The sequence below is a fragment of the Biomphalaria glabrata genome, chromosome 2 (assembly GCF_947242115.1).
Source record: "Biomphalaria glabrata chromosome 2, xgBioGlab47.1, whole genome shotgun sequence".
Classification (NCBI taxonomy): domain Eukaryota; kingdom Metazoa; phylum Mollusca; class Gastropoda; family Planorbidae; genus Biomphalaria; species Biomphalaria glabrata.
In genome coordinates this window covers 54642093-54654844 of record NC_074712.1, presented here as the reverse complement: position 1 = coordinate 54654844, position 12752 = coordinate 54642093, and the positions used below count along the sequence as shown (strand labels likewise).

Below are 12752 nucleotides of genomic sequence, written 5' to 3'. Positions count from 1 at the left end.
CAAACAGTTGACCTCGAGTGGACCTTCGTAATCCTGTATTATAGGCTGCAAGTTAGGGCGCAATGTTTTGTAAGCCCATTACTACATTTTTTTTCTATTAGGGAGAACATAGTGCAATCGACATGTAATGTCACAAACAGAGGCGTAGTGAGGGAGGATTGCAAGGGGTATACGATGCCCCTAGCGCTTCCACCAGGGGGGCGCTACACGCATCCTATATTTCTATGTGATGTTCTTGAAAAATGCGGTGGGGGGGGTGCAATAATAGAGTACACGTTTGGCTCGCTACGCTTCTGGTCACCAATAAAGTACACTTTTGGCTCGCTACGCCTCTGGTCACCAAGAAAGTACACGTTTGGCTCGCTACGCCTCTGGTCACCAATAAAGTACACGTTTGGCTCGCTACGCCTCTGGTCACCAATAAGGTGCACTTTTGTCTCGCTACGCCTCTGGTCACCAATAAAGTACACTTTTGGCTCGCTACACCTCTGGTCACCAATAAGGTACACGTTTGGCTCGCTACGCCTCTGGTCACCAATAAGGTACACGTTTGGCTCGCTACGCCTCTGGTCACCAATAAAGTGCACTTTTGGCTCGCTACGCCTCTGGTCACCAATAAAGTACACGTTTGGCTCGCTACGCCTCTGGTCACCAATAAGTTGCACTTTTGGCTCGCTACGCCTCTGGTCACCAATAAGGTACACTTTTGGCTCGCTACCCCTCTGGTCACCAATAAAGTACACTTTTGGCTCGCTACGCCTCTGGTCACCAATAAGGTACACGTTTGGCTCGCTACGCCTCTGGTCACCAATAAGGTACACGTTTGGCTCGCTACGCCTCTGGTCACCAATAAGGTACACGTTTGGCTCGCTACGCCTCTGGTCACCAATAAGGTACACTTTCGGCTCGCTACGCCTCTGGTCACCAATAAAGTACACGTTTGGCTCGCTACGCCTCTGGTTACCAATAAGGTGCACTTTTGGCTCGCTACGCCTCTGGTCACCAATAAAGTACACTTTTGGCTCGCTACGCCTCTGGTCACCAATAAAGTACACTTTTGGCTTGCTACGCCTCTGGTCACAAATAAAGTACACTTTTGGCTCGCTACGCCTCTGGTCACCAATAAGGTACACTTTTGGCTCGCTACGCCTCTGGTCACCAATAAAGTACACTTTTGGCTCGCTACGCCTCTGGTCACCAATAAGGTACACTTTTGGCTCGCTACGCCTCTGGTCCCTATAAAGTACACTTTTGGCTCGCTACGCCTCTGGTCACCAATAAGGTACACGTTTGGCTCGCTACGCCTCTGGTCACCAATAAGGTACACGTTTGGCTCGCTACGCCTCTGGTCACCAATAAAGTACACTTTTGGCTCGCTACGCCTCTGGTCACCAATAGAGTACACGTTTGGCTCGCTACGCCTCTGGTCACCAATAATATTGTGTTCATAAAATATGCCACACATGTCGGCTTTTGAAACTATCTAATATTGTCCATTATTATCATTATTATAAATAAATAAATATTTATAAAAAAAAAGAATATAACTAACTGGTGATTAGAATATCAGCTATATCTTATGTTACCTATCACAAAAATTTAAGTTTTTTTTAGTGTCTAAATAATCGTAATTTTTAAATTTTATTCTTGAAAACTGAACATGTTAAATTTTTTAAATGTTTTCACATTTTTTGTTTGTTTCTGAACTGAAGAGCTTCCTACCCTTCGTTACCACCTCACCTGTAAATGTTTTTATTATCTGGCTGCGTTCAGTTTTTATTATCTGGCTGCCTTCAGTTTTTATTATCTAGCTGCCTTCAGTTTTTATTATCTGGCTGCCTTCAGTTTTTATTATCTGGCTGCGTTCAGTTTTTATTATCTAGCTGCGTTCAGTTTTTATTATCTAGCTGCCTTCAGTTTTTATTATCTGGTTGCGTTCAGTTTTTATTATCTAGCTGCGTTCAGTTTTTATTATCTAGCTGCCTTCAGTTTTTATTATCTGGTTGCGTTCAGTTTTTATTATCTGGCTGCGTTCAGTTTTTATTATCTGGCTGCGTTCAGTTTTTATTCTCTCGCTGTGGTCAGTTTTTATTCTGTTAATTTTTTTTTCAATCCTTAGTTATGTAGAAGGTGCGGTAGATGAGTAGTAAAGCACTTAGCTTCCCAACCGGAGGTCCTGGGTTCGAATCCTGAAGAAATCAGGATTTTTAATTTTGGGATCTTTGGGCACCCCTGATTCCACCAGCTCTACCTGATATTTGTTGGGGAAAAGGCGGTTCGTCGTTGTGCTTGCCACGTGACACCCTGGTTAACTATGAGACGTAGACACATGGCAAGGTCTGAAAGGGGAACTTTAACTTTTACTCTACTTAATTATAGGTCAAAGGTTATAAAAACGTTCTCGAACTACATTTAATCAAGTAATACATTCTTTAAACCTAACTTTTTTGGCAGCAAATGATGACCCGAAATGTCCAATCCTTAGGCATTACCAATTTCACGCCAGTCAATCATTAAACGTACGCGATAATCATCTCTAAAAAAAAATATCAGGCAGGCCTAATTAATTGTATAAACACCGTCAGTCGTAGTGACGTAAATTCATCAAGACTTTGTTATGACAAGCTTTCACCGATTGGTGGCGTTCAGGACAACTGCTCTTGTACCACTTAACTTGCGTGTCAAGACTTTGTTCCTATTAGTACACAAATGATTGATACATTCACTTCAATCCTGACAATGACATGTAAACGTATTCATTCAGTCAGGTTTTTTTTTGTTGCTTTTTTTTTTTGTTTAGCGCAACGAACTCTCCTTGGCTAGAGTCCCGAAGAGAAATGAGGAAATGAGTTTTGTTGAGCTCAGCGTTATGTAGAGCGATGTGAATGTATTGAGTTTTTTAATCAAGAGACTGACTGATAACATTTTAGATTTTCTTGCATACAATCACATAGAAAAAACAAATAGAAAGAATGATGATAGTATTTAAAAAATATATGTTCTTTGATTTAACAACAAAAAAAAAAAAGATTAAAATGCACCAGGACATAAGTAACTGGAATTTCGTGCTGGCATTTAAATTATTAGCAGTCACTGGTTATAAATGTACGTTCATATTACAGCGCCAAAACACATGTCTACATTAATTATGCAATGTCATGTCAGGCTAATTTCTTTTTAAACTCTAAGCTGTACGACATTGCTTTCAACTAAATTTAAGTCATCCATTCTCCACATTAGACTTAATATGAGACTTCGTTAAGCATCAGACTTGGTTAAACATCAGACTATATTAAACATCAGACTATGTTAAACATCAGACTATGTTAAAGTCAGACAAGGTTAAACATCAGACTAGGTTAAACATCAGACTATGTTAAAGTCAGACAAGGTTAAACATCAGACTAGGTTAAACAACTGACTAGTTTAAACATCAGACTAGGTTAAACATCAGACAAGACTTAACATCGGACTAGACATAACATCAGTCATCTATCTTAGTCTGATGTATAGTCTAGACACACTAGTCTGATGTTTTTTACAATGGTATTGCTTTGAACATTAAAAGAAACATAAGTGATTCTCTTCCATCCTATATCAACCTTCTCCTGCACCTGAGTTATTCAGCCTTCAGATATTATGGTCTGTCCCTCAGCTTGACAAAGAAATACGTTTGAAAAGTTTGTTGAATTGATTTCGTCCAAGTTTACACAAAGGTGCAGTATGACTACCCAAACCTTTCTGGAGCTTGTATTTACTAATAGTCTAGTCATCATAGTCAAAAGGTCGCGCCGACCTGGTGAGAAGCACTTCATCATCACTATAACGTTTCAAGTCTGCCGTGACGTCACTGACCTTTTTTTTTTACATAAATTTTCTTTGCAGACAAAAATAGGAAATACTTAATAACAGGTGGGTTTGTGTTGGACGTAAAAATCTTCCTTCCTTATAAAAAAAAAACGTCTGTGAAAAATAAGATAAGAAGATAAGGCTAATGTAAATCAGTAGAACTTTTGTCTACTGTTTTGTTTATTCCGTGAAGCTGTTTGTTAGGCTATTTGTTTGATCTAGTGTCCCTCTGGTGGCCAAAACTGACATGAATGTATGTAAAGAATTTGAACCAGACGATAGAAAAACTGAAAGTCCTTGATGATAGCATTAAATTTATACAACCACTTCAATGGAGTTAATGTCTGTAAAAGGGAGATAAGGTGAGTCAGCACAATAACTGTGATAGTGAGGAGTGATGAAAGGGCGGGAAATGATAGAAGCAAACAAAATATAAAGTAGGTCAACGTATGTTACATACGGTTACACCGTTACATACATGTACATTTGTATATTACCTGTTCATTCTAAAGAATTAGATTAAAAAATCTGCTATATACGTTTTTAGTGCCAGCAGAACAAGAGAGTCGATGAGTCCCATTTTGAGTAGGCCTATTGCTTATTCTAGTTCTATACTGTTCCACTTTATTTCCGTAGACACCCTGTAGCTCTTGTGTTTGCTATAACTAAAAACTAATATCTCCCAATGAAGCCAAATTCTTAAATGACCACTCCGTCCCCTTCTATTATCCATTAGAACACGTTTTTAGCGAACACAGTTAAAGGGAAAAGCCGCTATTACTTACCGCTATTATGTCCGTCCGTCCGTCCGTCAGACCGCCTCGTTTAGATCACAAAAACTAGTAATGTTATTAAAGTTCCAACATCCAACTTTAGAGCCTGTAAAGTTCTGATGCAACAACTTGTTGTTTTCTGAAAGCGTAACGTTTTGGTTTTTAAATTAATATGTAAGCATTTATTTTTAGGGGAGGTAAATCATTAAAATAGGCTATTTATCATGAGGTCCAGAGCTCCAACTCCGACTTAAGCAGAAATAGTTTTGTTATTTTTAATTATAATTTTAAATTGATTTGTAAAGACATCAGTTTCACGTTTCCCTCAATGGTCCACAAAAAGAAAAAAAAGAAAGCTCGGACCATAACGCATTGAGCGTGCTATAAGCATGAAAGTTGCGCTAAACTAAATCAGTTCAAAACTTAACTGACTTACACAGACTCCAACTGTATAATGAGTTTATTAATAAAAAAAAAAAAAGGAGACACTGACCAGTAGCGGTTGAAAGTCTATTACAGAGAGGTTCGTGTAGTGGCGTGGCTATCTCCCTAAAAAGACTAAAGATTTTTTTTTTAAGGCCTCTATGAAAGGGAAAGCCGTTATTAGTCTTGCGTTGTCTATCGGTCAGTCAGGTTTAGATAAAAAAAAACTAGAAAAGCTATTGAAAAACTTATAGATTGCTCCTCTGACCTACCTTATTTTTAACCTCCTAGCCAAAATATCCAGAAGTCTTGTTATTGATAATAGATTGTTCAGTTTGTTTTCAAGAGAAAAAACAAAATCCTAAGATTCCTTGAACTTTTATAACATTAATATCTTTCTGAGTGACCCTGTATCTAGTTTATGTATGATCTCCTTTATTTTTCCACGCACACATAATGTGACCTAATAATTCTGACTGTTGACTTCCTGCAGGTCAGTCGTAATTGTGTGCTGTCAAGCGTAACGTTACAAACACACACACGCGTGAGAGCTAATAAGTGAAATAGCTCTGTGGTGTTTGCAGTGTAATGGCCAGGCATAGGCGTAGCTAGAAATTTGGGGCTGGGGGGGGCCTTGACCTCTTTCGGGGCTCCTGGATTTTGCGTAATACTTAATATTTAATGTAAAAAAAAATTCGAACACTCATTTTGGGGCCTCAAGTGGGGGCCCGGGGGGAATTTCAAAAATCTCCACCTCCCCCTCTCTCCACCATAGTTACGCCACTGATCTTTGCTTCGATTTTTTTCTTTGTCTGATTGGAAAGAAACACTCACACCCAGACACAATAACTGACTATTTGTAGTACTGAAAGCTTGCTAATAGTTCATGTTTGCTGATACCAGTGGCGTATCTCGATGGAAAGAAAAGTCGAGTAACTTGAAACCAACAGAGAGTGTTGTAGCAAAGTTAATGGACATCCGAACTAAAATAGCCTTGTCATTGCTTTCTTCAAACATCTGAATCCTCACGGAGTCACGGTGACTCTGACATCTCACGTCAGCAGCACAGACACCAGGGCTCGGAGACTTAGTCTGGCGGATGTTAGATGATGTGACATCACATGTTGAACAGACAGATAACAAACCTTCTTGTTACGCCGGGCGTTGGAACTTAGACCATTTGTTAAGTATCGAAAAAGCTTTGATTCGAACACCATTTGTATGTAAAACTAAGAGGTAACTGAAGAGAAATAAGATGAATGCCTGGGCATTAGCAAAGGTCGGAAAGATGTCACCCACGCATCAGTTCCACCCGCTCCAAGCAGTTGAAGTATCCAGAGGAATGGCAAGTGCCTATACACTTTGGGGTCAGCGGCTTTGCAGGCACTGACAGGGTGTACCACTGGGTGCTGCAAACTGCCTTAGGGTAGCCGTCTCCTGATTTTTCTCAGGGTTAACTCTGGAAGCCTTACCCATGTTTGTGTAAAGCTGCATTGTAGCACAGGTTTGAATTCAGTGTTTTCTTGCCCCTAGGTGGGTAGCCATCCTGGCCAACGAGTCCCTTAAGCCAGAAGCCTACTGGTTTAGACGCTAGTTTCTCGCCTTCGCCCCTTCTCCTGTTAGTGAAAACAGTTCCTCTGGACTCTGAGCCACACGTAAAGGCCAGGAGTTGGACTGATAGTCAGAGGCTATTTGAGATGCATGCCATTAGGAAGCATTTTATAGGTAGTGGAGTGCTTATATCCATTACCACTTCCGGCAACGACAACCTTGCGAAACATACCTTCATTATGAGTAGATATGTGTCCATTCTTTTGGCTAATGTCTATCGCATATTTAAATTTTGATAAGACAAAGTTTCTATATCTCCGTAAGTCGTGTAAACATGCCAGGCTGACCTATTTACTTTGATCACTTCTGAAACTTGAACTACAGTCACACCAAGGTTGCTTCCAACTAAAGGAGAAAGTCTTTAGAAGAAACTCGATCTTTGGATTTCTATCTGAATGAAATGTTAATATAAGATTAAAATCTTGCTCTGCTAATAAACTAAACTGTATAATGTTGCGTCAGATATTTTAGGGATGTGTATAAATAATGTCTATAATAGACGCCGTTCTATAAACAAAAACAAGTTGATCTTAAACTATTAGATTTGTAATTAACAGTGACCCTATTTACCTACTACATACTAAACGCAATTCACATTTCTAATAGTGAAAGTATACTTCTATGAAGATTCTAGTATTGCAGTCAACAAATGTCTCCCTTATCATATCAATCTTCAAAAAATAAAATCTGTCAAAAGAAAAAAAATTACTTTTAAGAATAAATTTTGAACAAAGTCTTATTATATGTATGTATATATATATGTTGTAAACTGTATCACTATATTGTCCATGAACGGAACAATAGATCAGAATATAGCGTGCGTCCAGACCGTTATACAATACAGGCAAGTGAGCCTCCAAGTGTTTCTTCCCTAGTAGATCATATCTAATTAATTATGGTTTTATTTTAAGAACTCTGACCTTGCGCTTAACTAATTCCGGGTCATCTGTTTAATTTATCGAACGTGTCACGTGACGAAATAAATCACCGCAACACTTTGAGGTGACAGACAATTTGTCAAGAGTAACAACTGACTAGTCCCTGGGCGTGTAGTCATTAAAGTTGAGGGAGTGAGGGGGGGTGGGGGCAGATACTTTCTTGGAGGGCGAGAAGTTCGTTCTCCTGGTCGAGAGACTTTCCGAAATGTTCTGGCTCCTGTAGCATTTATCTTGTCATAACGAATAAGTGACAGCAGAAAGGGTCAAGCATTTAGTGGGTTCTGTATAAATATAGTTACAGCACTGGTGTGTGTGAGTGTGTGTGTGTAAGTGTAAGTCTGTGTGTGTATGTGAGTGTGTGTGAGTTTTAAAAAAGCATAATGAGACCGAACGGAGGTTTAACTAGTAAACGAAAATGTGTGTGTATGAGTGTTTTGTGAGTGAGAGAAACTGGGATGCGAAGACATGGACTTAGTTACCCTTTCGTACGGTACGTTTTTATGGGGAGGGGAAGCCGAGTAGTAAAGCACTTAGCTTTCGAAATGAGGAGTGGCTGGTTCGAATCTTGGTGAAGACTGGAATTTTGAACTTCGGATATTTCACGATGTCCAACTCAAATGGGTCTAAAAATAAGTAAAACTATGAAACTAATATTGATTTTTTACACTAAATTGATATCAATTTCTTTAAATAATGCATATATAAAGTACTAGCCAGGCATTACCCGCGGCCTGCGGGACTAAGTTTGTGTTTACTAATTTAGTGGATTGGATTTAGATGTATGTTAAACTTAGCTAATGATCCTTTCACGTTATTTATCTTTCACTACGAAAATGGGTTTACCCGAAGCCGATACATAGTCTATATATCTATTAGAAACGAAAAGAGCGATAGCTTTGTTAAATGAATGGGATTATAAAGTAAACAACTAAACGAAATAATTTTTAGTACGCGATTCATGAATGAATCTAGGCCTATCTCAACTCGGCTTCGCAGCTTTCGTAAACGAATGTAGTCTAATAAAAATGCTTTAGAAAACCAAATTTGAATGTTAATTTGATCAAAATATGAAATGAATGGACTATGTATGTTCATGTGTTAAAGTATAAAACTATCTGTGCGAAAAGAAGTTTTATCATCCTAGAGATGAATTAGAGTTTTATATCTAGGGATGGAAAGAAACATTACGGAATTGTCTAATGAAAGAATGTTCGTCAGGAAATCTGTAGTCACAAATATAAGGAACTAATTTATGTAAAAAATGGTTTTGAAACACAAATTTGAAGGTTAATTTTATTATATAATGAAATCAATGGACCTTCTTTTGTATTTTCACGTGTCAAAGTAAAAAACTATCTGCGCAAAGTGTATTTCTTAAAATTAGATCTAGATCTAAATCCTTTCGATCTTTTCTCATGTCAACATTGTAAACATGGCCTAGATCCATAAATACTATAGCTTTAATAGAGTCGGTCAACTTTATTTTTTTAGGGTCTTAGGTTTGTTTTAGAGCTACAATACATACACTACGGTCTAAGTTAGTACCCAAGGAACATTCCTGCCAAGTTTTATCAAGATTGGTCAAGCGGTTTTGATGTCTATTCGTCACATACATACATACGCCAAATATTCTACTTTATAGTATAGATAATGTGTTTGTTCATTTATTTACTGTACATCGGTATTACTTATTAGTAGCTGTGTTATTATTTATAACTAACAGACCACTGAGGTGACATTTTGTCTAATGTTAGTATGAACATTACAGTACCCACGTTCGAGTAACGTAAAAATGAGGAAGGAGGGGGGGATTTAAAAACCCTTCATATAGTGGATACTTAAACAAATATACCGTTTCTATTTCACGTATTATTGGTTATCGCTGGTGGTTCTAGAAAAATCTACCAGGATAAACGAGCGATCACTGTATTCAGTGCACTAGATGCACCAAAAGAGCCAGCTGTTCAAATGTATCAACCAATAGATTGGAATCTCCAACGCAGCTACAAACATTGTAATCATCTTTGTGAAAACTAAAGTAAATAGTTTAAAGACAGTTGCTGAGAATGTTATACTCAGTTTCTTGACAAATTGATGTGTCATAAGCAGTTTACAAGTCTGTCACGTGAACTAATGGAGAGGATTACCACCTGGCAATTTTAAAACATTTTCTTTCGTTAGGCCACACACACACACATTCAATGGAATTATGACGTCATTAAAATATGCTTTAAAAAAATTGCTGCGTCTGATGTTTACACACATATGATGGAATAGCCCACTTCTGACACAGGAAGCTTTTTTTATTCTGCACTTGTTGCAAAATACAATAAGTTCTTGCTCACGCTTTGGCTTTTGCTGGGGTAGGTCACCTGGTAACATTTACAGCCAGTGTCCTGTTGCCAGGGATAACGTCTGCTGAAGAGTTCGATTGTCTTCAGGTTTTGTTGCTTTCCCCTTCTTCATCACCTGATTGTGATGAGTCTTGAATAGAATGACTTTTACTAATATTAATGTCCAAAGTAAGATCTGAGACAAGTATTTATAGTGTAGTCTACTTTTTCAGTTCTATGTCTTACATTTTGTAATTTTAGATATTTTTCTGAGAAAAAAAAAGTTGGCTGATACAATTGTGAAGTTTTTCACTAAGTTGGAATGGTTGGGAGATGACGTCATCTTCTCGAAGGAACATTATTAATAACAAATGTTATGTGATCAAACCATAACTATTTCCTCACCTCTAGACACTCTTCTGATCCCATTGTTTGTTGTTGTTTTTAAATCAGTAATTTCAAACTGCACTGAGAAAATGGTATTGGGACTTTGTAATTTTATAGACATTGACAAATTCGGACATTATGATATAATTACAATATATTAACTTTGCGTTTCTTTCCTGTTTTAAGTCCAGTTTAATGAAAAACTCACTTTTGTTCGGGTCAATGTGAACATTTCAAGCTGATCAAAGCTTGTGGTTATCTTCACATTTTTATGCTAGGGGAAGTTACCGGAAATAGTTCAAGATGATGGTGAACAAGTTTTAGGTAAAAAAAAAGGTACGAATAGATGGATGAAAGAGGGAGAAAGGGTAATCTATACGTCACCTTGAGGGAATAACTTGCGAATATTCAGGCTCTACGTTCGAGTTTATGTTTGAATTAGGTACAAACTGATTTCGCCTAGTGTTGTGTATGAGTGCTTGCGTGTATAACATGTTTTCAAGTGTGTGTTTGTATGCGCCTAGAACGTGAAATAATATTAAATGCTACATTCCACAAAAGCAGACCATTCCTAATGACCGCAATCACTCTTCTCGCTGTGGGGGTCAGTTTGTGCTGTAACGGTTCATCAATGTTGACCATTCTCTTGAGAGTCTGCCCAGCCCGTCAAACTACCGCTGAAGTGACAGACATTATTACCATTGTGTAATTCACTCTAGTCAAGTGGCCATTAAAACTAGGAATCAATTAGTCACTGGACGGGATGATTTTGTATAGTCGCCCTGTGCTCTGAATGATGAATTAAGACTAAGGACTTGGGCATTTTAATTTAAAGAAATACACTTTGTTTCTCTTATTGAAAATACTGTATCTTGCAGTGTTGTTCATATTTGTTATATATATTAAGTGATCTATATAAGAGTTCAGAGAGGGTAGGGTCGTCCAGAAGAACACTGATCTGAGCCTTCACTTACCGCATTAGTTGAATGTTTCTGACTCGTTTAATAAGCGTTTCAGATCAAAGATGGTCTCATGTTGGATTCTTTTACCGCTGTCAGCTGCCGTCCTGTAGAAGTTTTGGACTAGGAGATTAGGACTAGGAACTGCTTTCCTGCAAGAGGTTAGGACTAGGACCTGCTTTCCTGCAAGAGGTTAGGACTAGGACCTACTTTCCTGCAAGAGGTTAGGACAAGGACCTGCTTTCCTGCAAGAGGTTAGGACTAGGACCTGCTTTCCTGCAAGAGATTAGGAATAGGACAAGCTTTCCTGCAAAAGGTTAGGACTAGGAGCTGCAGTCCTGCAGACCAGGATCCAGTAGGATCTAATATTCTACTTTTCCGATCTGAACATTAATACCAACACTTTATTTTGTGTGCGGGTGTTTTTGTTATATAAAAAAGAATCAATTATGTCTTAATATTTAAATATAGTTTTTATTATATCCCCTCCAATACTCACTTCTGCTACGTCCTAATTGGTTCTTCCCTCCATCACGTGACTAACTGTTTCACTTACAAGTATTCTATTTACCTTGCCAGCTATAACACTGTGTGACCGAGGCGAAAAAAAAAAGTTTCTGAAATAATTCTTTGAAGCGAATTCTTTGTCTGTGATTTTTTTGTTTGTTTCATTATCTGTCCAAATGTTGGACACAAGGACACACAAAAACGGATCCAACTTTTTATTATTGTTGTTCAGAATTAGTTGCTTGGAAGAAAACGAGAAGTGAAAAAAAAAAGGAAATTCCGTGGCTTTTGTTACAATCATTTCCCATCTTTTGTTATTAGATCAATGACAACTCTTTCATCTTTGTGTCTTCTCAAGTGAGTGTGTGTGTGAGTGTCTGTGTATGTGTGTGCGTGTAAATATTTTTTTTCCTCTACAAAATGCTAGAGATTAGCGTTGCTGCACAAGGTCTACAATTATGACCGGAGGATTTATCTCTGTTTTTACTTTAAAGGCAATAAAAGACAAAAACAAAAAGTGCTACCCTGGTCAGTTTCCATTGAATATACTTGGTAATGAAGTGAGTGTCCTGTAGAACATTCTGGGCCGTAGTGTTTTATTTCCCCCAGACAGAGATCATGTAGACAAATTGTTAATTCATTAATCAGTTCATTTCTTTCGTTCTAGTTGAGAGGAAAGAGACTTTCTTCTGTAGACTCACTACATCCCCACCCCTATCCGGCACCGACTTTTACCCCCCCCCCTAACACTGACATATTTAGCAGAATCATAGGATAGATTAGTAAACCACCTACCCAATCCTACATATCTAACTGCATGTATTTATTGAGAATGGTAAACAAAACAAAAAATACTTTGTTAATAAGGCTTTTCAAGTTAGGGTGTTAATCTTGTTCTTGATTCTATGAATGCTGATTAGGCATCCAGTACTACCACCATCCCAAGGATGTTCCATAAATTTCTTTTCATTT

At 38.0% G+C, this 12752-nt stretch overlaps 2 protein-coding genes across 2 annotated transcripts in view; both read left to right on the top strand.

The window, feature by feature from the left end:
• The window catches only part of LOC106058466 (organic cation/carnitine transporter 2-like), a 145117-nt gene that overhangs the window by 30234 nt on the left and 102131 nt on the right, over positions 1-12752 (top strand). The gene's annotated exons all lie outside the window — the stretch shown is intronic.
• The window catches only part of LOC129924725 (uncharacterized), a 28531-nt gene continuing 22112 nt past the window's right edge, over positions 6334-12752 (top strand). Inside the window, exon 1 of the mRNA XM_056021226.1 lies at positions 6334-6412. Coding sequence (XP_055877201.1) covers positions 6334-6412 — 79 coding nt within the window. The remainder of the gene's footprint in view (positions 6413-12752) is intronic.